The sequence below is a fragment of the Mytilus californianus genome, unplaced genomic scaffold (genome assembly GCF_021869535.1).
Source record: "Mytilus californianus isolate M0D057914Y unplaced genomic scaffold, xbMytCali1.0.p SCAF_6, whole genome shotgun sequence".
NCBI lineage: Eukaryota > Metazoa > Mollusca > Bivalvia > Mytilida > Mytilidae > Mytilus > Mytilus californianus.
The window spans coordinates 9,824,274-9,851,674 of NW_026262712.1; the positions used below are offsets into that span (position 1 = coordinate 9,824,274).

A 27,401-nucleotide genomic window follows, 5' to 3' on the forward strand; every position below is an offset into this window, starting at 1 on the left:
CAGGTGATTTATTTTTAGACCCAAAATCTTTAAAAAAAACCAATTCAATCTGTTCAATCTTGTGTTTATAATCATGCAACTTTTTCTTAATTTGTTAGGAACCAAACAATGACTTGTTTCTAGTTTCAATAAATCGTGTTGGAAACAAGAGAACCAAAAACAATGTTAAAATCAAGTCACAATAAAAATACTTCGGCGACAGTGACACACAGTTCTACGGAACTTTAAGACGAAATTGTACACATGCTTGTTAAACCTATGTCTCAGATATTCTAAAGTTTTTCTTGGTATATATGTTATTTACCGGTTTATACAACCAGTTTATAAGAGTTTAAGTCCTCTGTCTGTTTGCAATATAAATATTCTGCTAGGACACTAATCAAACAGCTGGGAGAAAGAGTGATTAATCTGCTCTTTTAACCAGGTGTTAACCTTTGACCTTATCCGTAGACTGACTTTCAAAGACATCTTTAACAATATGTGATAAAGTCTTATTCATTACAATCAAATGACAAGTGATGCAGGACCTTGCTTTGTTACAAAAAAGGTTTATCAGTAGTAGATTATGAAATCATGAGTGTACTGGTACAAGTTTCATTAAATTATCTTCTTCATCAGTTTTTAAGATACAAGTATCCAATTTATATCTCATATGTCATATTTCGCGATATGTTTAATTCCAATTCAGTTATGAAGAACACAATTTCATCTGTAATTACAGATGTTTCCGAGTAAAGGCTTCCACATATACACTAGTCTAGGGTTTAAGTTCCAACACAAAATGATAAAGGTGTAACGGACAGACTGACAAAATGCAACTAGCTCGACCCAACAATAATGGTCGTTTTAAAGGGGTAAAAAAATTCTAAATCTAGCCTGGACTATTATACTATTTTAATAATCCCAGATCTAGCTCGCAGGTGCAAAATGATAGGAAAACTCATATTTCAAAACATCAAACGAATGGTGTAAATCATTGCAAATTTAACCAAAGTATTATCGTTCTGTCCCGAATATACTTATAAGCAAATGGGCTGTAGGCTGATATAATGGAACTTGATTTCTGTATCTCAAATTGTAATCCCAAATCTCACAAGATGCAATTTTAAAATATCACATTATAAAAGAAAGCTTTCCTGTGGATCCGGGTAAAATCTAAATATATATTATTTTATAAAGGGGAGCAAGCGGGAGTAACTTTATTTTTATAAACGAAATTACACAGGCCAGGGACAAGGCTTTTATCTGTAATCAAATAGTACAGTAAAATACAATTTTGTTGAACAAGTTTAATAAAGAAAAAACAATACTGGTTATCCGCAAACTGACAATGCTTAATTATTAAAAAAAACATTTAAACTCAACTCATCATTTACTCAAATAACCAGCAAACCGCTTTCTAAATAAATTACGCCTAAATACGCAAATATTTAGTTTTTTCGCTGTAAATTCTGACTTAAACTTGTTAGTTTAAGTCAGTTTCAGTCAACTTAAATTAACATCATGTGTTTGGGCACTACCTACCTCGAAACATACACATTTTCTTAAATATACAGAAGGAACAACAAAATTTGTTATAGATTCTTCACTGCGACCACTTTTTAGAAATCGTGCACTCGAAAAGCTGAGATTGGGATGATTTCCAGACAATTATTACACAAACTAAATTTCTCTGTTAGGCTCTCTGATTGGTTGAGAATGGGAAACGATTTGAAATGCTTATTCGACGTATACCATGTCAATGAAAATTCATGTGAAAAAATGTTCTCAAAGTTATGAAAATTGATAAAATAAAATAAACCTTTCTAAGAAAACAACTATAAATTACTAATAATGAAATGAATTAATGAAATGAGTTCGAAAACAGTGCACATATTAAAAGCTGAACCTTTAAAACATTTAAAACACAAGTAACATTATTTAAGGTATGACAAATCCAGATTTTCTACCTGGATTCAAAGATTTATAAAACGCTGCTGTTGAATAAAGGTCTTTATATCTCGCAGTCGGCAATATATATCTCAAACAAGACGAAAAATCCATATACCTAAAACAAAATATGCAACTTATTATTAGAACTTATTATCAAAAGATATTAATCAATATTATTTAAAGCCTAGACAAACTGTTCGTTGTATCTTTTCATTTCTTGGACTGATCCATTTTCGAAACAAGTTATAGGTGACAGACCAGAGGATTACGTTAGAAAATATCCCAATATGGCCCCGATTAGAATTTACAGCAAAAGTTTCAAGTTGTCTCAATTATCACAATCTGCTCCCTTAGCTAACAACATTTCCACTATTTGTAAATTCGCTTTTAAAAACGCAGTCTGTAAAAGTGAAGTGCCATGTTTGTCACATTGTTTATAATCTACCCCTCTGTCCAGCAACATCGATACTATTTCTTTATGACCATGTCTACAAGCAAACCTTACAGGTGACTCACCAACTTTGTTACATTTATTAAAATCTGCTCCTTTGTCTAACAACATCCTTACTATTTCTGTGTCACCCTTTATACAAGCCACCATTACAGGTGACTGACCACTTTCATCACACTCATTAAAATCTGCTCCCTCGTCTAATAACATCCTTACTATTTTATTGTTACCATATTTACAAGCAATCATTACAGATGACTCATTATGATTGTCACATTTGTTATAATCTGCTCCTTTGTCTAATAACATTCTTACGATTTCCGTATTATTATAACGGCAAGCATTCATTAAAGGTGTCAGACCACAATTGTCACATTCATTATGATCTGCACCTTTGTCTAACAACATTCGTACTATTTCTGTGTCCCCATATACACAAGATACCATTATAGGAGACTGACCCTTTTCGTTACATTTATGATAATCGGCTCCATTGTCTAACAACACACCTACTTCGCCTGTATGGCCATATCTACAAGCCACCATAAGAGATGTTTCATCATAATTGTCACCTTTGATATCTATCTCTTTGTTTAACAACATCCTTGCTACTTCTTTTTGACCATTTTTACATGCAATCATTAAAGATGACTCACCTCGATTGTCACATTTATTATAATCTGCTCCTATATCTAGCAAAATCTTGACTATTTCTGTACAGCCATATCTACAAGCCATCATTAAAGGTGACCAACCATGATTGATACATTTATTATAATCTGCTCCTTTGTCTAACAACATTCTTATTACTTCTGTATGACCGTATCTACAAGCAATTGTAATGGGTGATTGACCATTAATCCCTAATCGGTTAACATCAACACCATGATTGCAACACCATTGAATCATTGGTATGTCTCCAATCGAACAACAATATAACATGACATTGTCACATACAACATCACTATCATAAGGCTGAATATAAAGCATGCGCAAAGCTTTATTGTACCTAGCATCATCGGTATGCACTAATTGTTTTTGGTAAAATACATCCAGTTCATTCAAATAAACCAGGAATCTCTCTCTGAACTGATGTATCTTCATGTTGCTATTATTAAATACATCTTGTAGTTTTCCCTTGGACCAGTCATCAATAATTCTCTGCATGTACATTTGATGATACTTTGAGGGAACAATTGTGATAAACTGATCCGTGTCCTTTTTTCCTTCAAGCAAAAATCTTTCCTGAATCAAACGGTTGTCAGCATTTTTGATCAAACAAGCGATAATCTTTTTTCCAAAGTATGTTGCTAAAAAGTCAAAAATTTTATCATGTATAGCTGTATAGAAGCTTTTTGTTTTTAATACATTTGTATGTTTTTCTATTGTGCGGTCTGTTTTACCTTCGTCATCAACCATGACTGTATCGGTTTTTCTAGATAGATATGTAATGATTTGTTTCCTTAATAATGTATTTAAAAGTGATTCCAGTTCATCCTTTAAAATAAGTCTTGATGTCCCTCTATCCAGTTTACACGCCTCACACGTGTTCGCAATGACAGTTTTTATATTTTCGTCAATCTCTTCCGTTAATATGTCTTCATCCACCTTATTATTGAACATGACACATAAAGCCAAGACGCAGAATTTACCAAAAAACCCTTTCTTATGTAGCTGGTCAACCTGTGCTTCATAAACTGAAAAAGGATTCTGAAAAAAATGTTTTATATCATGTGTAGGATTTTCATAATACAATTGACATAAAAGTGGAAAACAATCGTACAAATCATAATAATCTGTAACCTGGTTTGCTTTATTGGTGAGGTATAGCTCAGCTATTGAATGTTTTTCAGTTGTTAACAAGCACATGTTATCTGATAACAAATTGCAAACACATGACTTAAAGATAGAAAGGGTGTCAAACTTGTCATCCTGGAACACTTGTAATCTACATGCTACAATTATTTTTGTTTGTTTATCTTTTAGAACCTCGTTTATACGCCCAATTACTGGTTCCCAAAGTTTGATATCAGTCTGGTGTAAAGAAAAGTTCCCACATAAATCATCAACAACAAACAATGTTTTCTGGTTTGGATTGTAGTATTTGGCAATATCACCTGGATCTGTAACTATAAGTATGTCGTATCCATCTGCACCCATTTGTAAAGCAACGTGTTGGAGGATGGCAGTCTTGCCCACGCCAGAACTAGCTGTTATGGTTACACAACTATTCTTCTGTATAGCATTCAGTACTTGCAGGGCAGCTCTTGTGTTGACAAACATTTTCTCCTTGTTTTTCCATTTTTCAAGATCTTTTTTTATTTGTGCTAAAATGTAAATTAAAGAAAAGTCAATATGTTTTAAAAGATTGAAATATCACAAGATCATGTTAATTCAAGTTGAAGTTATTGATATAACTTACAAGATAATGCTACACCTAAAGCAAGATTTTTATTAAGATCAGTCTATATGACTACTCTTATGTTTTTTATGATCATCTTTATTGCGTTGCCATTTTCAGATATAAATTATATAACAACTTATCATTTTTATAATTTTTTTTCTCTCGATTGTGTATTATATCAAACCATATAATATCACAATGTAACGAGTTTCCAAAACTGCTAATGGCGTTTTACATAGTTACAGTAACAACGCTGTCCGAGGTAAGGAGGGAGCAGAGCGCTCACACACATGTTTATATTTTCCGTTTAAATAGTTTTCACAATTTGTCATGTCTAGACTTAAGATGACTATACGGTATGTTGTTTGTTCATTATTGAAGGCAGTACGGCAAACTATAGTTGTTTAAAAAAATACACATGAGTTGGATACCCGTCCTATAGGTAATCATGCAACACCTCTTATTTTTAAATTACGCTCAGTCAAAACGTCACAAGCTGTTAAATTAAAGATTTTAAACTGAAAATATGTCACTTGTGAGTTGCGATACAGATAGATATTATTGGGCACTAAAATTGTGATGGTGTGACTGTTAAACGTTTGTAGTGTTAATTTCAGTCGTTGATCGCCTTTTCTCCGTAGGAACAATTTTTAAGGACCACACTCCTGTTAAAAAAGTACGTATATTTTAATATTCCCTACCATAACGTATTAACTGATCACCGTAAACGCAATATGTTGGGGCATTCACAGTTCACAGGCATATATGAAATACAAGCACTCACTGAAATGTGGTTTATTGAGTGACAAGACAACCTCAAAATCTCTTAAAGTGAAATAAAAGAACATTGTATTAGAGAAGGTTTCATATAAGCCAAACCTTACCCCAAACGTTTGTCCATTCATTTAAATATTTGTCAACTCGAATTGTAGTAAAAATAAATTATTGTAACATTCTAGGACCTTATCTGAACATTAAATGACAAGACCCCAAATGATGCCATTTTGGCATTTTATTTGTTGTTTTGACTTAAATAAAGAAGTTTGAAGCTAAAAGCAATAATATTAAACAAAATCTAAATCTAGATTTACGAAAATTTTCCGGACTAATGTCTTATGAATATTTAAACGATGTTATTTCCTTGATTTTTTTATAACGTTGTGAATTTTGAATTGAAGGGGCCAAATACGTGGCCTTATCGCACCTTCTCCTTTGTAAGTAGTCATAGGTGAATATATTATAATTAGAATTTTATGATAAAGTGTTTTTTTTTTATTTTACAACCTAAGATCTGGTTTAAAACACAACTCACTCATCCTGTTGGTAGCTAGACTGCTGTTTTTTTATGAGTATTTACTTTTACATCATATGGTACACAAAACCTTTTGAGGAGATTTGTGCGCACCTTCTCGTTTTCAACAGCTTTATGGATTTCAACGAAACTTTGCCATAATTATTACTTGGATGTCGACGATTAAATTCCTTGCATATGACATACATTTATATTTTATACTATAAATATAAATAGAACATGGGTGGTAAAATTCAGTTTTCGGCTAAAATCTCTAAAACTAAAGCAGCTATAGAGTACTGACAAAGTAAAAGTTGCATAGCAGGTCAGAATCTATCGACCAAATGTTCACGGAAACAAATTATTATGGACTTGAAATGTTTGTTTTAAGCAAATTTCCTTTTACTATATCATGTTAAGAAACGAATGAAGATTGGGAGAAACAAAACACTATAAGCGAAATTTTCAACTATTACTCGCAAAAGTAGGATGTTTACCTTCTTTTTGTAGTTTTGAACTATATTCTACCACACTATCATATATAGATAAGCTGTTAACAGAAAACATGATCGCAAATGGACATACAAATAAGTCAACATGACCGAAAACATCAGTGGACACCCCACGTAAGTTATTGTCGTTAAATGACAATTGTCACCATTTGTTGAATTTTCGGCGAGGACACTTTCTATTGATAATGTTAAATGTCTGACGTGTTATAAGGGATATTACCATTAAATGACTATTTCCTTCACACTATTCATACTAAGCATTCACACATATCAACCATCCCGATCAGTGTTAACCTCTACATTCTAAAAGAACAAACCTGATCTTCGAGCTTATAAAACTTTTTATAATTTATCGCGTATATATAAAAATCCTTTGTTAGTCTTGTATGATTTTCAATTTTCGTTCATTTATATGTTTTGAAGCTTAGTATGACGTCCCTATTTCGTTGAACTAGAACACATTTTTGTTAAGGGGCCAGCTGAAACCCGCCTCCTGGTGCGGGATTTTTCTAGCTGTGTTGAAGACCCATTGGTGGCCTTCGACTGCTCTTTGGTCAGGTTGTTGTATCTTTGACACATTCCCCTTTTCCATTCTCAATTTTATTATCCAAACGTTTACCTCTAACATTCCAAGGCACTGTATCCTGTTGATAATTCTCCACCTTTTCTTGTAGCAATGCATGAGATTTTTTTACTCTTTCATGATCTTCTTTTAGCAGTGAATGGACTTTTTTCCCTTCATCGTAATCTTTTTGTAATGAATCATGGGTTCTCTTCATTTCTATATGAGACAACTTTAAACTTTCCAATGACCCTTTTAATTCCCTGATTTCATCATTGGAATGTTTGATTTCAATCATTATTTCTTGATTGGTCTGATCCAAAGGTTTGGTTTTCAAATGATCACATTCATTTTTCATAATACGTCCTCCTAATCTATCAATGGCCTGTAACATATATGATAGCACTAAAATTGCAAAAGATACAAAACATTTAAGAGAATAACAAAACAAACAAATGCTTATATTTGATGGCTATAACTTGGGGAGATTAAGGAATATATCACCTAATTGATCACTAGTCTGGGTTGTTATACACGGTGTGTCGATGCATGAGTGGATCGTGCGAGTTGAGAATGGCTTTATTTAGAATAACTGCTGTTATATATAAACATTACCAAGACATATGCATTTATATCCTTTAATTACATACCTTAACAGGGAATGCATACTAACATTAATTATGCCCTCTTTTACACATATACACTTACTCAAATATTTTCAACACTTCGGTCAGATGATACCATCTTTAATAGCTTTTATTGATAGGAGATCACATCCGGTCACGGATTCTGAGACTATGGTACGGTTTTGAAGAATAAAAACACTAGTGACTGATTTGCATAAGTGCTTTAATTTATTTTTGTGTTATGGACAGTACTCCATGTAAGGATGACACGGTCTAATTTAGCTATTTATTATTTATTTCGGCATTACGAGCTTTACATGACAGATGTAAGTTAAAAGATAAATGCATTAAGCATCATTTGAAGTAATTGTTGGGTCGTTTGTCAACTGAAGACGATGTCCTGTTTGATTGTCAGGGATAATTTTCGAAAGTTTAAAAACACGTCGGTATATTATTTATATGTTACATGTTTTTTTTTGCTATAAGTATAGTCTGTCTTTAGGACTCTCGTAAAATTTTAGTGAAAGGGGTGTCCGACTTCTCTTTTATTAAGGTAATTTTATGAATAAAATAATCAATATGCCTAAATTTTGATTGCAAAAGGAATAAAAAGCAATAAAAAAATGCCTCCCGTTGTAGCACACGAATATTTTTTTATAGCACGCCTTCTGTGTTGTTATGACTCATTTGAAATGTATTCACTTGACTCTTATTTTTAATTGTTTAGTACCGTGATTATTTGTTATCTTATTGTTATCAACATGTAGCCTACATATATACACGTATATATAAAGTTTATTATGAAGAATTGTTAGCAAAACGCTGTTACTCTAGGGTGTGGATACAATCGCGATGGTCCTCTCAGGTTACCAGTGTATTGTATGACATTGATTGATATGGACAATAGAAGGACAATAGATATCTTGTTTTCGACTTATGAGGTTGAAATTCCCTTTGGTATCGTTCGTCTCTGCTATACAACAATATGTGGTTAAAAGAATGTTACAGCGGACAGTACCATATGAAACTCAGTTGTTTGTTATTTTTACCATCATCTACAGTGATGAAAAAAAATGCCTATCAAAATTTTAAAAAAGTTTGATTTTTTCTGAAACATAAAATGCATTCAATTTTAATATACAAATTTCCAAGTGCACTGTTTTATCTGAACAGAGTAATTGTCTAGGAGTAAACACAGTTAGCGTTGTTCATTTGTTATGATGAACCATAAAAGATTTTATTTTAAATGAAAAATTACAAATATCTCTAAGCTCCTTTTTATATGATTTGAGTATAAACTCGTTTATGAGATGCAAAAAATCCTGAATTTTGCACTAATTATGCACTCACATTAATGTTCAAATGCCATGGAAATGAACGTGAACAATTCAAATATACAAACTCTATTATTTTACCTTTTCTAATTCAGATAACGTTTAGAATGGAAATGGAGAAGAGTTCCATTTCTTTTGTTTGATTTTAATTGGATATCAGCCTGAGCATAACAGAAGTAGAATCCTTCAACAGCATTTCACAATACATGAATCTGCTAAATACATGATTCGAATATACTTATACTATTATTTTAACTAATCGTGAGGTTATTTATGCCAATGAGCGGCTAATATGTTCTTATAGGACAACAATATTACACGATGGAAGATAGGTCATTAAAATACCAAATAGTACATATTCCACATAGACATACATTAAACTAAAGTGGACAGAAAATAAACAAGTAGAAAAAGATTACATGAGAGGAAAATGTGCACTCTTAATCTATTTCATAGAATTAAAAACAGTTAAAGGTTAATTCTAAGAAAAAGTGTTTACTCCTATTTAAGAGTCATAATAGTTATTGGTAGCTGAAGAGTACAGATTCAAACTGCTGAATTGTTTAAAAAAATCTTTTTTTGCCTGCAAATGAAAGTGCCCAAGAAAAAAACAAAATATTTACTGAACCCAATTAGTAAAATTGCACAAAAACTGTGTTGACGGTGATGTTAAAACAAATATATTTCATGCTTTCAGTACTTTTATAATTTTAAATTTGGTATGATGCAAAGGTGTTTGTGAGTGGATTTAATTATATTTGTTTTTATTCCAGTCAAAACAACCAGAACAAATGATATGTATTTTTGAAGATACAATAATGACTTTTCCGATTTTTCCTTAGGATATATCTAATAATAAAAGGTATGAATTTCAACCGCATTGGTTGAAAGATTGCACATGCACAAAATGTAAAGCTTGCATTGTTAAATAAGAAAGAACAATAAAACAAGCGAAACATAACCTTTCTCTTAAACCAGAGATCCAAAGGCCATTAGTCGTTAATCGCACTGAAATAATCCTACATAGTAAATGTGTGAACACATTTAGGAATAAATCATTCCTGCCAAAGCTGGTGTGGATTTGCACTTTCGCTTCAGAGAAAGTATTTTTCATAGTTTAGTAACGTTTGAGGCAATGTTTAAAAGCTGAAGAGATCATCAATGTAAACAACCTTTAGTTGAAGTTTCAAGTTTCAAGTTTAAGACAAAGACTCAAACAAGAGTATATGAAAATGAAAAAATGAAATTAAATGGTTTAAACGGAATTTTGCACGTCAAAAACACACTGTATTATCAGTTGTTACTTAAAGGGGCATTGGCTGTCAAATGGTTTTGAAAACATCTCGACAATTACCTATACCAAATGCTGACAAAAACTTGTAATGCTCTTAAGGTTTGGTTAAATAGCATAAACAATGATATTCGCATATTCGCAATAGCAATACATACACCAGAGATATCGTCCCAGGCAGTATTGAAGAATGTGATGTCTATTTTACCATCATCAAGATGAGCTAAGAAGTTCCTGTAATATTTTATTCTTGCCAAATCAGCTCCTGGTGTGGTCTCTGTAGTTGCTGGTAATTGGTCATATCCACCAGCAGGAGGAATCATGGGAGTCAGATTTCGAAGTAATGTTATCATCAAAGTGATATCAAATGTTTTTGAATCTGGGACATCTAAAACAAAAAACACAAAACACATTATGTCTGTAAGAACAGTACTCAGGTTTAGGTATTATGATCATCTTAGTGTGGCAGTAAAGGAAAAGGTATTCTGTGGGTTCTTAAATATGTCTTAAGGCAACTTTCTGATACTCCATCAATACAGAATTGCTATAAGACTGAATCATTAATTATGTTTTGATTACAATTTTAATGTATTTTTTTCTGAAGCAGCACATGTTAAAAAATTGCTCCAAGTGATGGGATACTAGCACAAAAAAGTTTCTCATGAGGACAGTATACATTTGTTTTATTCAATGATTATTTATAAGACACCGTTATACAATGATGAATACGACAACAGTGAAAATAAAACTAATTTTTAGAAAATTTCGATTGGAAGAGGCCCGTTTAATGTTTAAACTGCACACACCACAACACAAAAGAATTCTTATGTTGTATAAGTACATAAACATGCAAAACTCTTAAAAAAATTAATTTTACGATAACTTTTGCTGTTGGTACCTTAGTTTCTCAATAACGTCTACATTTGTCGACGGAAAAAAAATAGAGGTATGTTTAAAATCAGGTACGTACCGACAATAAACTCATCATAAATACGAAGCATTGACTAAAGGCCATTGATACCATGTCAGTACAAATAGTCAACTAGCAACCGTATTTACTAAGTGCTAGAATATAAAAACAGCTCTTACAAATGTATGATTCCGAAGCGTCTTTCTGGAACAACCTTCATTTAGAACGAATAAAATAATGTTTTGAAAGCCAATGGTGTATAAGTACGTAAACACTTGAAACTTTATGACCAAAGGGAACCTACAAATTAGTTTAATGACAACTTTGTACGAGAGAGTCTAATTACTTTTGGCTTCATTAAAGACTGTAAAAATAATATAAATTTATTTGGCCGAAAACATAAATCTTTACATACAAGTCATTACAATAATATAAAGAACAAATACCAATACATATACAAATACTAAAACTTATTCAGATATAGCTAGAAAAATACATTTAATGGCGGGCCACAAAAATTAAATATCCGCCGCATAAGTCACTGATGCAAAATATGCAAAAAAAAAAAAAAAATAAAAAAAAAAAAAAAAAAATATTTATCAAACAATATAAAAAGGGAGGGAGGGTGGGAAATTTTTCGATCTTATTACTCTAAAGAAATCTAACGTAATGACTAGGAAAAACAATTCACTTTAAAACTAAAAGGTGGAGTGAACACAAATCAAAATCAGTTAAGCGAGAATATCAAACGATCGACCAAAGGGGGGTAACTAGAACATATTTCGCATCGTAATTACTAGTTTTTTTTGAAAAAACAAACCTACTCTCACAATAGTTTCAAAGTTTATCAAGGCAAATTAAATAGAGAAATGTCTAAAAAAAAGTTTGTGATGAAGCACTGATTACTGAGTTAATGATTCTATTGGAGACTCATAACCAACAACCGTGACGACCCAATACTAGAAATGAAAACTACATTTTAAATATGTATAATTCCTACGCGCTTCTATGGATTCACCTTCATCATTGACGGTTATAGCTTACTATTGAAAGCAAATGGTGAATAAGAACCTAAATATGCGAACAGCTCTATGACCAAATAGGATATAAAAATAATTGTTAAATTCATCCTATTATATGATTGTTGTTAAATAAATACTATTTTAATCAGCTTACCAGTTGAAAAACGTACAGTGGTTTTAGAGAAGAATTTGTTTATGACTCAAACTTACGGTTAGTAATGGCAATAACTAATAAACCCCGTGGTATTGTTTGGCATTTCATTGTGGTTCTTTTAACCAATTTTCTTTGTTTTGCCAAAGGTATGTTTAAATAAACATCATTTTGATATAAAACTTTTATAACTAGTTGACCAAATAAACTGTAATATAGTTAGTTTAAAAAGTGTTTGAATTATTTAAAATTCATCCCCACATTTCAAATGTTAAGGTTTTGGCGTTCCTGGTGATCCAAAAAAGCACTTTGGACGGATGAACTTTAGAGATTGTGCAAAATTTATTTGAAGGTGTGGTCGGTGTATAGCAATTGCTTATAAACTCAAATGTTGTTGTCTCGCTTAGATTTATTGAAAAAAGTTCGTGCCCTGCTATTAAATTATAAAAAATCTAATATATATCAAAACTTGATATGATAGTTTTTTTTTTAATTAAAATATGCATTCTTCAAATTTTATAAATGTATGAATTATTTTGATTGTTTTCAGAGCAAGATGTTAAATTTTTAACCATCACTGGTCATCAAATAATATTTATAAGAAAATTACACATATCAGAAATTTGGACTTGTATGTAAATTTACTGCATTTATATTATATTTCCAGTAATTGTAATTATAAGGAGTGTTTATCTATATGAGTAATTGGCCGGTCCATACCCGTTTTTGTCGAATCCTATATTTATGTGTTTACATGTTATTCAACATTATTTCAAAATGAATAACCATATCTATTATTTTAAACTGATCCGATACACTAAAGGATTCTTTTTTATGCAATTTGTTGTTTCATCTTTCCCGATACATGATATATATATTGCTCTGTGTTTTTATTTTCAAAATTTATTTTGAGTAATAAACTATTAATATGGGATGTAAAAACTAAATTTTAATCTGGTTCTTATAGAGAAATATGAAAGGAACAAAGTAAATAAGACTTGAAATTATTTTCTGGTCATCAATGGGAATCTGTCACGATGTTTTCATTGTCATTTATAAAATTATAGAATATATTTATGTAAATTCTGTGTTCTGACCACTGAATAAAAAAAAACAAAAAAACAAAAAAAACCCAAAAAACCTCAACAAATATTTAGAGCTCTTGTGCTGTAAAAAATAATGGATGTGTTCCTAGACAGCTCCTTTAAAACTCAAGAATAGCACTGTAGGTCAAATCTAATTTAATTTACAAAATTCTTTTTAGATATTATATCTAAGAATCAATCAAAAGAAATTAAGTTTAGTCGAAAATATTCACTTGTTTCATAACCTTATTTTACTAATAGTGATTTCCAAGTGTTAAAACAGAACTTCCTATTCACATGTGCAAAAATGCAGCACCTGCATCTTCGTTTTCCTTCCGCGGAATGAAAAAGTGCAGAAGAGTTCATTTGTGATTAAATTCAAATTAACATCTTTCAAAAGTTCTTCAACTTTTTCAAAATAGTTTGGATCTTCATAAAACTTCAGAACTCCATGATACATTGAACTTACAAATTAATTAGAAAGTTTTTGTGTTATTTTTTGCGCAATTTTATGCTTTTAATTAATAGGTAAAATGCATATGAGTTTTTTTTGTGAAGATGAAAATAAATGCAGGTAGTCAATATCAAAAACTTTTTCAAAACATCTTCGAAATTCATGAAATTTGCCAGTCAGCTCAAATATATTCTAGTTTGAAAATGCAACATTTTCGTTTTATTTTTTATATTTTTTTTTCGTTTTAAAAATGGACTGTTTGCTATGTGCACCGCCAAATAAATAATTGAGAATGGAAACGGATAATGTGTCAAAGAGACAACATCCCTACTAAAGGCCACACATGGGTATTTATTACTAGTACTTTAACACAGCTAGAAAAATACATTACCCGTAGGCAGTCTTAAGCTGATCCCTAATCAATAATATGTACTAGTTCGGAGAAAAAGGCATCCACTAAACTCCGAAACATATAAATAAAAACAAAAACATACAAAACTAACAAAGGCCAGAGGTTCCTGACTTGGGACAGGCGGGTTTTGACATGTTTTGTGAGATCTCAACCCTCCCCTATACCTCTAGCCAATGTCTGTTTAAAAAAACCAAATCAACGTTTTGCTCCGCTAATTGTTTGCATGAACAAAGTATGTCCCCGTATATATTTGCACCGGTCCCACACTCAGATAAATATTGCACTGTCTTTTATTAAGGGATATTTTTACTGGCAAGAACTGTGTTAATACCTGCACTGGAAGACTGTACGGCGGTAGTTAGTAATATTATGTTTTATAGCATACGTTTCCGACATAAACTGATAAAGCTTCATACTTGTCTTTGATGTGTCTACATGTTTTTATATCTCTGGCAACTATGTAAGATTTAAGAGTTCCGAGTGAGGGTATACACAGCATAGCTATTTGGATGCGCGATATTTATAAAGTGTTTTATTATATGACTAAATACCAATGACATAGGTTCACGACGTTAAGTAAATTCTCGTTTTTTTTCTTTTTCTTCTTCGTGTTTGTTTCTCTGCTCTTCTTTTGTTTTTGTATATGTTTTTAGTTAACTTTATTGAATATTTCAACTTATGAAAATAACCAACTGCAAAAGCACATGATATACTTAATATAAAAACAGGGAGCAGTTTTAAAAGTGATCAAAAGTATCTTGAGAAAATACTAGAAAATTGGAGAAGGATAAAAAGTCATATAATAAAACAATTGTTAACTTTCAATTTCAGTTGATAGAGTGATTTATCAACGCCAGAGATATGACATTCACCCTCGGCCGTTGGGGTTGATAAATCATTGCATCAACCTCATCAAAATTCAATAATTGTATAATATTTACATAAAAGCTACAATGGTACACTTACTCCTTTGATAAAATACCAAAATACAATAATGTGATAATACAATATAGTGTACTCTCTGTGATAAAAGCAATTAATATATATAAATAATTATGATGTTTTTTAAGGAAACACGATTCGAAGTTTTCAACGTTTTTCGTTATGGCTTTCGTGATCACTGCATATCGGATTGCAGCTTTCGGCAGCTTAGTCTGATATATGAAAAAGACTATTACGCTAGACAGCCAATAAATTAAGCACAACGTATCATCATTTTCAAATGTTTTTTATTATTAATATTAGTATATTTGTCATAAAATGCTTTTTTGTAGGAAGACGAGAAGGTTCTTTGGGAAATTAATCACATAGTTATTGTGTCCGTATATTCCAAATATTTTATTCCTTTCGCAAAGTCTGAACTTGTCACTCAAAAACAAAATTATGTATATTGAAGAAGAGCAAAGATATGATTTTTAAATGTACAAATCTGTCCTTATTCGTATGAAAGAAATTTGTGTTCAAAACATGCATTGGTATATTATGTATTTTTAAACAATAAGTTTTTGTTCAAATCGAGGTCGCCACAAAGTGACTTCATGTGCACTCACACGTATCTTCTCACAACGTATCATAAAAACGAAAAATTCAAAGTTCAGTATCGTAATCGAATCAAATAAAACATAGATTAAGACTATGAAGCAAACTATATGTCTTCAGATCGGTAACTAGTAAGAGACGGTCACTGGTCCTCAACCTGTACTAAATGGTAAAAACAGTAAAATTTGATTAGCAAAAAAGGCCAAGAAACTTTTTTAAACAGCAGTGTACAGTTTCCCGTATAATAATTAAGTTATCAATTGACAAGTTAGAGAGTATTTACTGGCGTAACTAAAGACATTAACGAACTTGCTGAACCCAGCATCATATGCATATGCCTGTCACAAGTCAGGAACCTCGTTAGGGGTTGTTTTATGTCGTATCTTAGTATTATGTTATAAGGAGAATATATGTGGATAGCATATTTCTGATAATTTCTGTTGATCTTTTGATTTCTTTTATTAATGACATTTTTGGGTGGCTATTTCTCTGATGTGTACCCAAAATCTCCTCTTACTCGTTCACATCTGTACCTACTACAATATGTTGCAAATAGGAGACTTCACCATGACTTGAATACAACACGCATCTCTGTACGTACCAGAATATTTTGAGTGAAATTATGGCAAAGAGATATGAATTTTCCTAGACAGGGTATTCAGTTGTAACTGGAATATAATATATAAAATATATTACTTTGATATCTGTAGTTACCAGGATACTTATATCTTAAGACAGGAATTACCACTAATACTAGAAGAAAAATTTGACCCCTGTACTTACCAGAACATCATTGGAAATAGAGATTAAACTTAGCCTGGAATACAACTTTGATCATTGTGCTTACCAGGATATCTTGGGAACAAGAGATTCCACTGAGACTGGTTTATTCTGTTTTTTAATTTAAGGTCTCTCAATTTGTTATACTCCTTCTTTATTGAGGCTTCGAGACATTGTGGAGCATATTCGCCATCAAACAAAGCTCTTGCTGCACGTGGAGAAATACCTGTCAGTAATAAGCTCATTCTAACATAATTTTCTTCCTCTTCTGATAAAGCTGCCGCTGCCATCTTGTTTGTCTGTTTAAATCAGGTAATATTTTGTCACTTTGTATAGAATTATAAGTGATTTGTTTATGCAAGTATCGTTACAATAATATTTTGTCGGTAGAAAATTTGTTCTTAGATCCTTATTCCATGCAGATTGTCTTTAACAAAATACATAGCGCCTCTAAAAAGTGTACATGTTTCCAACACAGAATTCGGAGAACATATCCTAAAATAGAAATAAGTAAACCAATAAGTGAATACTATTAGTATTCATCTACAGTTATTTAGTAGAGATCTTTGTCCTTTAGCATAAAATATTGTAAAATTGTCTGAAGTATTTTAATTACTTTTTTTTGTTCTTGGTTGATATATTTTTGTTGAAACAAATGATGTCATTTCATACTGTTTTATTCAGGTGCCAGCTGAAGCCGGCATTTCTCGCTGCGTTGACGCCCCATTTGTTGGCTTAGACTGTTTTCCTCTCTTTTGTCGGCTTGTATTCTCTTTGACAAATTCCCCGTTTCCATTCTCATTTTATTGTTTGATATGACGTAACTGCAAGCTGTTTCCTGACAAATCAAAGATTTGTGCTTCTTTAGATTTGTATATATCATTATTCAAACAGATAGAAAGATGAATAACTTTAATACATTTTACCCTGGCCATCTCATACAAACAGTTAATGATTTATTTCAATTAGGTTTTCAGTGGGGAACATAAAAATTAAACCAACAAGCAAAGAGGGGTGAAAGAATATCATAAATCGAAATAAACTGACAACGACATGGCTAAAAAGAAAAAGACAAACAGACAAATAATAGTACACAATAACACAACATCGAAAAATAAAGACCAAGCAACACGAACCCCACCAAAAACTGGGGGTGATCTCAGATGCTCCAGAAGGGTAAGCAGATCCTGCTCCACATGTGGCACCCGTCGTGTTGCCCATGTTATTACAAACCCGGTAATAAGTCTAATTCGGTAGGTCACATTCGTGAAAAGAGAACGGGATTGTGGTTACGACATCAGGAACATATCGCTATCATCTGTGAAACGGATATTCCATAACAGTCAACCAACTCGTGATGGCGTCCGTAAAATTTACGAAGGGTTGATTTCACCTTCACTATTTGGAACTCTTGGTTTAATAGCTTCCTCATGAGGAGCAATCCTCTATCAAGGAAATACTGACAGGAAATAAAAGCCCGCGAATATCATATAAATTAGGAGATATATACTCTGTATGCATGCGCTGCTGGAATGTTGCTACATAGAAGTGGAAAGTTCACAATTGGAAAGCTGAAATCATCTCTTTTGTCGTAAAGTTTTGTTTCCAACCAACCCTCATTGTCAATTTCTAGATGTGAGTCAAGATATGAGTCAGACTTAACTGTATCTGTTGTATCTTTTATCTCTAGTTTGACGGGATAGATGAGTTGAACATAGTCACCAAATTTTGAATTATATAGTAAGGTAAAAGAACATCATCTGTATAGTGGAAAGTAAAGTTTAAGGGTAATGCTAACTTCTTTTATTTCTTCCTAAGAAGTTTCTGTATGAAGTCAGCCTCATAAGAATAAAAAAACAAGTTGACAAGAAAAGGGGCACCGTTGGTTTACATGGGAATCCCGATAGTTTGTTAAAAAACACGTCCTCCAAACGTAACAAATATGTTGTCAATCAAGAAATCAAGCATCTTGATAATGTCGGTTTCACAGAATTTTTTGTTTGAATCAGAGTGATTTTTTACAAAGTAAGATTTATCCCTCCTTAAGACAAGATATTTGTATCTACGTTGGCCATTCTATTTGACTATTGAGGTAAAAAAAATAATACAATACACGTTTCCTTAATATTTCCAAAGCAATTCAAACAAAGTATTTAAAAACGAGATTTAAAAGCTACCATTTTTTTTTCATCGAGTTAAGCTTGTCTTTTTTAGTCCAACAAACAATATGTGTTCCTTAGTTCTTGTGTGAAATGTGTGACATGTGAATTTTGCGTCCATTTAGGTATTTGTTGTTATTTAATCAATATCAAACATGAAGTTAGTAGCAGTTTTGATATTGAAGCTGATAGAAAAGGGGTATTTAAAGTAGCGATAACCATATATAAAAAAGTTGTTATGAAAAAGCGACCATATACAATGTATAAGTAAACAAAAAAGAGAGTGACATTTTTTCCATGTTCCTTAAGAGAAGCCATCTTCTTTAACACCCATAATTATGGTAAAATGATTAATTTATAATTAATCATTTTACCATAATTATGGGTGTTAAAGAAGATGGCTTTTTGTAAATCATTGTTATTGTTAAAATGTGTAATTACTGCAATGATGATAATAATTAATAAACGTGCCAAAATGATTTAAAGAATAGTCTTATAAAGACTAATTACTTATCCTTAACGACTTGTCAGTTAAGATTTGACAAGCACAATGCAACTGATAAGACGCCTGATGAATTTCTATAATCATTTAATCTTAAAATTTCATACATCAAAACACAATTGGACATAGCGTACCTTATCTTCCGATTTTTAATTTATTTAATGGATATGTCATATTAATTATTTTTTTATTTTGTATTTTGTATGATAATATGTCTCAACAGATATTTAAAGGAGGTTAAAAGCAAAAGGAAATATGATATGACGATAATCAATGTATCGGAAGTTTAAAAATAAATTTTAATGAAATGCTCAAAAACCAAATATGCTACATTCGAAGTACTAGTATGTAAATTAACACTAGCAAGATTCAGAGAGTGAAGGGTAACGATGTACATTTTTATGAAAATCTTTAAGTATTCGAGAGCAAATTGCTATAATGGCGAACATAATGATTTGAATATGTAATCCAATTTCAGTATATAGTCAAATTGCTCGAGATAGTTTTTGATCCTTTGCTTCAGAAAAGACCTTTTAAATCAATGAGACATCAAGTATGAATTGTAAAGTACTTTGTAAACAATTATATATAAATCGCAATACAAAACGTATTCATTATAAAAAATCCTTTGTAATCAATTAATGTATTAAAATTAAGAGACGATTGTTTTGTAGGTTGGTATACTAACCAGAAAGAAAATAAAATCAATACCCATTTCAAGTTTTAATTTTTTTACGATTAGAAAATAACTACATAAAGCGTCCGTTATTTTGCATTTTTTGTAATGACAAAACTATTATTTTTTATCTATTTTTTTAAAAGAGCAATCTCTTGAGGACTCGTTTATCGTTTTACATATAACTAATTGTAGAATAAAACGGATTCGTTTTGGAATCTATTTGAATTCATATTTTTTGAATGTTAATACAATCTAATATGAGGAAAAACTACATAACACAGATGTATAAAAAGATTCAGAAATTTATTTTGGCATACTAAAATCATTTTTCTCATATAAGATGCACATAAATGACAGCATGTTCTCTCTTTGACAACGTTTCACCAATATAAATGTAAGATGTGGTATGATCGCCAATGAGACATTTATCCACCAGAGACCAAAAGGAATGAGTGTGCATTACTCTGGGTCACCGTACGGCCTTCATCAAAGAACAAAACTCATATCGAAATGACATAATTTAAAACAACTAAAACGAAAAGAAAAAGACATAATTTATATAAAAACGATAAACGAAAATTAGATATGAAATATTTTCAGAAGAAATTTGACTAAATTGGCCTCTTCTACTGCGTTAAGCTTTACGTGATCGATATTATTAGGGTGTGGTTAATCCTAATAATTTGGCCCACATTTCCTTTCTATCAATATCTTCCAACTTCTATCAAAATTGCAATTTTGACCCCAATCGTCGCATGTTCAGGCATTTTTCTATTACTTAGCCACATATTGATGAATACACTATTTGCTTAATCAAAGAACTGTTAAGCGCTTAGGCATATGATTTTGATATGTATATTTTATTGTCTGCACAGAATATTGAATTTTCTATCTGTGTTCATCATTCTAAGCATCACCCAGATATGATGATATTTATCAACTTTGTTTTATATGGATGGTGAAATAAGGAATTGTTTATGACTTGATAGATTCACACCAAACTGTAACATTATTTTGGCATGGTAAATACTGAAATCAGGACATATACACAAACAATTTAATCATTTAAAAAGACAACTCCGGAAAAAATACGACTTGATAGATTCACACCAAACTATAACATTATTTTGGCATGGTAAATACTGTAATCAGGACATATACACAAACAATATATTCATTTAAAAAGACAACTCGGGAAAAATATATTTATTTATTTTCGGGCTTTTCGTTTCTGAGATGCTCGTAAATAATACTTTTTTCACGGAAATAAAATTCTGCTTTGCTTTACGAGATATCAACTTCACTTAACTTGATTAAATGTGTTTTCCAAAAGTTGTTTTTGACATTCTTTTGTGTTTATTGTTTGAAATTAAAGCAGATACTTCCAATAATTTGCAATCGTATTCATTACCAAATTACAATTTTAAGCATGTAATAAAACTGATGAAAAAAAACACAATTTACTTAATAAACATCTGACCCATATATAAATCTGTACTTAATACATTATAAAACTTTTAAATAAGACCCCGAATTAAATGATTAAAATTCGATTACGCTGTAGTGCGTCTTTTGATAAAAAAAATCAATGTACAACACTTGTTCTGCGTGCTCGAGTTAACTTCAATACCCTTTTGTTATCAGAAATATTTGATTATAGATTAAAAAATATTTTTTGTAAGGATTTCAAATTTTAGATATCATTTCTTCCTGAAACACAAATTCAATCGTGCCAATTAATGTTTGGCAAGCTGAATTTAAAGATGTGTCCTATAACATTAACTATAGAACCGATAATTGATATCTTTTAAATGTTTCCAAATATTTGAATAACAATTGTTAAAGTAATTGTCATGAACGTTTATTATCACACAACGACTTGTTAATTAAGATTTTACAAGCACGAAGCAACTGATTAAACACCTGGTGGAATTTCTGTAGTCGTTTATTTTAAAAAGAGATATTTCCGAAAACCATGCAACAAAATGGACCTTATCTCAAAAATCCATTTTTTTATTTAATCAATATATCATATATTTTATAGTTTTTTTTAAATTTTATATGATAACAATGCATTGTAGGTCATGCTGGATAACGTGATGATATATAGGACGAAAAAGGAATACAATAAGAATTTTAAAATGTAACGAAAGATATGTGAAAAAAGTGAATAAAATATCAATAAATCAAATATTCAGCATATGAAGTGCTTTAATTAACACTCTGCTTGCAAAAGGTAAAGAATAGAATATACAAATGTACATACTTATGAGAATGAAAGGCAGCAAGCTGAATCAAAAGCGTTTTTTTCATAATATTAGACAATCTAGTTCATTTGTTCACTGTTTAGAAATCACTTCACACTATACCTTACCAAAAACACTAACCCACAAGACCTCTTCAATCATCATATTGTGCTATAATTAGCTTTTGAGAGAAAGATTTCTTCAAGCTCAGGAATAATTCGGTCTTCGGCAAGACCATGGAAAATATCCGCAAGAGGGTTGATGTCCGGCTGGTCACCAACGAGAAGCAGGCGCTGAAGCTCGTGGCCAAGCCCAACTTCGATCGTCGGGTCGTCTTCACCGAGAACCTGGCAGCCGTCCATATGAAGAAGACGAAGGTTAAGTTCGATAAGCCTGTCTACCTGGGAGCATGCATCCTGGATATTTCGAAGATCCTGATGTATGACTTCCACTACGAATTCGTGCGGAAGATGTATAGCGACGACGCCCGGCTGCTCTTCACCGACACCGACAGCTTGGCCTACGAGATCCGAACCGAGGATTTCTACAAGGATATCGCTCCCCACGTCCAGGAGAAATTCGACACGTCGAACTATCCGGCTGACCATCCCTCCGGAATTCCAGTCGGCGCAAATAAGAAGATCATCGGCATGTTCAAGGACGAGTGCGGCGGCAAGAGCATGACCGACTTTGTGGGACTCCGGCCGAAGCTGTACGCCTACAAGATGGATGACGGCGCCGCCACCAAGAGATCCAATGGAGTCGCGAAGACCACCATCAAGCGCAACATCACCTTTGACGACTACAAGAGATGCCTCGACACGCAGCAGGAGGTCTACAAGTCCATGAATATTATCCGCAGTCATCTCCACCAGATCTACACCCAGGAGATCAACAAGGTCGCCCTCTCTGCTAAGGATACCAAGCGCCACATCCTACCAGACGGCATTAGCACTCTCGCCCATGGACACTATCGAATCGCTGACGCCCGCAACTGAGGTGAGACCCTCCCTCTCACCACCCCTCTGCAATTAGCAGTCTCTGACGGATGCGGATGCCCAACTCTACTCTTCTGCACTTGGCAGTCTCTGACGGGTACGGATGCCCATCTCTCCTCTTCTACACTTGGCAGTCTCTGACGGGTGTGAATGCCCATACCTAAATAAATGAGCAGCATACACATGCACGGCATCCTCCTCCCCCACAAGCCTCTGTCGAATAAGAAATTGGAGAGAGCCGTCAAAGCTCTAGGAATCCCAAGTTTCAGAGGGGTGTTTATGCGAGATACCCTACCACCCAGCCCGCGCCGCATCGAATGTGGAATCTTCTTGAATCTTCTTGAATCACGATAGCTAGTAGGGTCCTGGAACGCATTGGACGTGTTGGTACAAGCGCGGACCGACAAAGTATTACTTTGACTCCTATTGATTGCCACCGCCTGACGAGATGGTAGACTATTTACAGCCTGAGATCTGATACAACACTGATGAACTGCAGAAGCCAGGGGATGTGGTGTGTGGTCATTTTTGTCTGAAGATGCTGGCGGCCGGAAAGTCGCTGGAGGACGCAGTCTTCTCACTCTATAAATAAATGGATAAGTTTGGATCCCATGCAAGAAAGCGTGCATCCCTTCGGCGAATGCTACAGGATTTGGATATGAACGACAATCGCATTTCTAGCCTAGGACATCCCAAGGACATGGATGCTGTGACAAAACGGTGGGTAACCCAAGAGTTGAAAGATGGTATGAAAGATATTGATAAATTAGATTCTGAGTGTAAACAGATGCAGAGGACCATCAAGCGAATGCAAAAGGAGTATGACTCATCAATCGGAGAACTCACAAAAAAGGTGATGACTCTAAAAGATAGTAAAGTCGATAAGTCAAAATGTGCCTTAACCAACGGTGGTAAGATAAACGCTGAGCTGGATATGCAAAAGTTTCACGTGCTGAATCTCCCACTCCCAGAAACTGACAATGAACCCGTCACCAAAGCCCTAAACGATCGTCTACAGTCGGATTTGGATGCATTGAGGGTTTTTGTCGAATTGAAGCATGCTTAGTTTTCCAAATCTTTCCAGTCTCAAGGTTGAGACCGGAAAGGTTGTTGAGGATTATTGTAGATCTGATTGTGGGACCTACGAGTTAAAATTCTCAGGATAACCCTTCCACTTCACAAACACCTCATTATTCCCGTTCTTGGTTCGCCTGCGGAGGATCTTCTCTATGCGGTAGACGTCCTGATCAGTCTTTTGAAGTTCGGGCTCATAGAAGGAACCCTGAATTTCCTCGCCGCTGAAATCCTTGAGGCGATAGGTGGGCGGCTGAGTGTTCAACAATAAGGAAATGGTGAATACTTCCTTGGTCCAGCTCGGAGTATATCCCTTCTCGAAGGTGCCCTTCTTCTTGGTGATCCGGACCTTATCGCCGACGTCGAATCGCCGCGGTTGCATGGGAGGGAGGTCTCCGTAAAGGTTCCAGAAGACCTTGGTCTCATGCTCTTTCTGGCTGGCGGCTGCGGGGGTCATCTTGATGGATCGATGCTTGGTGGTATTATACTGGTGGACGAGATCGTCCAGGACGGGAAGGTAGGTGTGCGTGGAATTTGCCGAGAAGTACTTGAACATCCTCTCCTTCATGGTGCGATTCCAGCGCTCCAACACGCTCGACTTCTCTTCGTTCTCGGTGGAGTAGAGCTCAATATCATGCTTTTGGAGCAGCTACTTTACATCCTTGTTGTAAAACTCAGTGCCTTTGTCTGTCCAAAAATTTTGGGCACACGCTCCTTGAACACCGCTTGAAAGGCATCCCGCACCGTCACCCCCTTCTTGTTTTTGAGCGGTATCAACCAGCCATATTTGGAGAAGACATCGATGATGCTCAGGATGAACTTATTTCCCTTGTTGTCCCTGGAAAAGGCACTCATATCAACAAGGTCGGCGCCTAGGTCTCATCCACACCACCCACTACCACACGGCGTTTTTGAAACTTACGTCGAACTGGTTTGTGCAACTCCTCAGCTAAATCATCGGTCCAGCGAACTTTTTTTTAACACTCAGACCGAATCGAGCTTTGGTACCGATGATGGGTCCGACGATGCTGCGGTCCATGCGTTCGCGTGTGGTAGGGTTGGGAATGGTGTTAAGCGAGGCTAGCATAGCTTTGTCGCAGATGGAGTTGCGTGCGGTTGTATCCTTGTGCTGGTCATAACAAAGATCGTGGTGATATGCAGCCTGGTCCACTCGATTAATGGGTTTTGACCAAGCCTTCGGGGTGCCATCGGGGAGTAGTCGCTTGCTAAGTTTAGTCCCTGGCCCGGTGAAGTTGTGTCCGGGGAGATGCATTTCCATGGGTAATCGGTTGATTAGCTTGTTCATGAACCCTGCACCGGTTGTAGCAACAAACTGAGACTTCTTGGCACCGCACACCTCGCAGTTGCCAAACTTCCTCTGTCGCCCGTTGCTGGTAATTGTTTCGCCAGGGTTAACTGTGTCCGTCTTCCTACGACATTTTACGCAGAAGATCATCGTTATTTTATTTAAATAAATGAACGTCGAAGACATTTCCTACAGTGCCAACGCCCCCAAGAGGAGCAATCACTACCTCCTTCCGCAGCGGTCGATCAGAGGGTTGATCATTGGGAGTCGGACTGTGGTGAAACAACTCTATTGAACAACCTACTCCTGCGCGATGGATGGCTCGACTACGATCGATTATACGTCTTTGGAAAATCTCTTCACCAGCTCATCTACCAGCTGTTGCAGCAAGCGCTGGGAAAAGGCTTCCCTAAGGAAGATATCCGAGACCTCCTACAGTGCAAGGGCAAGTCACCCTACTCATTGATCGATGTGGTCGACGCCTTACCACCACCACGACACCCGAGTGGTATCGACACTTTTTTCTTCGAGCAACGGAGCGATGTACCAGATCCACGGGAACTCGATCCCAGCCGCAATAACCTCATGGTGTTCGACGACTTGATGCTGAGCAAACAACACATGTGAAGACTACTACGTGCGCGGTCGCCACAACAACGTCGATTGTTTCTACCTGTGTCAGAACTACTTCAAACTACCCCGACAATCGATCCGAGAAAATGCCAACTTCCTCTGCCTCTTCCAGCAAGATGCAAAGAATCTCGACCATATTCGGTGCGATCACTGCAACGATCTCACCAAGGAACAGTTCGACGCTCTGTGTAAGCATTGCTGGTCCCTACCCTATGGATTTGTAACCATCGATCTCACAAGCCCCAAGTCAGCAGGAAAATACCGATACAAATTAGATGAGTTCTATGAGGTATAAGATAAAGAATGGATCAGTTCGAAAAAATTTTCCTGGAACTGGAGAATGAAGAATATCTGGACACAGAGGAACCCCAGCCGAAGTTCGAATGGACCTGCAAATGTAAGTTCGAGTGGGACCCAGTCGATATGAGGAGTATGTGTTGGAAGTGCGGTCGCGTGATCATCCACCCGATCGATAGCGGTGGAGGTGATTTCGACGCATGGAACTCTGGCCACCAGTATGGTAAGGTGCAGCGATTTTCTCAACCCCAATGCCCTACCAAGACGATTCGAGGCCACCAATGCACACACCCATGCCGTCCTGGTAAAAACCAATGCCGCAGACACTTTAATCTTGCAAAGAAAAAGGGGGTTGCAGCGGATACGGACGATACACCTAGCGATTGGGAAAGGCGTCTGAACCTTTCCTCAGGCGCTTGGGAGCGTTTCACCTAACGCTAAAGGGCCTTCGAACCAACGCTTTGGGGCGTTCGGACCAACGCTTAGGGGCGTTCAACAGCGTTTGATCCTATAAATAAATGACGTTTATCAAGATTACCGACCCTAAGCAGCGTGAGGCACTTGCCAGGGAGTTGCAAGACACCAAGCGGAAGATTCAAGCCAGTAATATGCAGCATCGTCTCGACAAGATTGGACTCAGCCGAGACCTTTCCAAGGTGTTTAAGCCTGTGGTTGAGGCTCAGCGGGAAGCGGCTTCAAAGATTACCAAGACGATTGAAGATCTTCCTGCAGCAGTGCCAGCCCTCCCTCC

The 27,401-nt window shown here is 34.6% G+C and overlaps 2 protein-coding genes across 2 annotated transcripts in view; one reads left to right on the forward strand and one right to left on the reverse strand.

Annotated features, from left to right (window-relative positions):
• LOC127704367 (toll-like receptor 4) overlaps positions 1 to 27,401 on the forward strand; it is a 196,407-nt gene that overhangs the window by 132,308 nt on the left and 36,698 nt on the right. The window lies entirely within an intron of this gene.
• Positions 1,917 to 17,245, reverse strand: LOC127704365 (uncharacterized). Its single transcript, XM_052208397.1, has 4 exons — positions 16,824 to 17,245; positions 10,562 to 10,791; positions 7,210 to 7,537; positions 1,917 to 4,710 (listed from the first exon to the last, which is right to left on the reverse strand). Exons 1-4 carry the CDS (start codon positions 17,044 to 17,046, stop codon positions 2,261 to 2,263), a joined length of 3,231 nt encoding a protein of 1,076 aa, XP_052064357.1. The 5' UTR covers positions 17,047 to 17,245; the 3' UTR covers positions 1,917 to 2,260.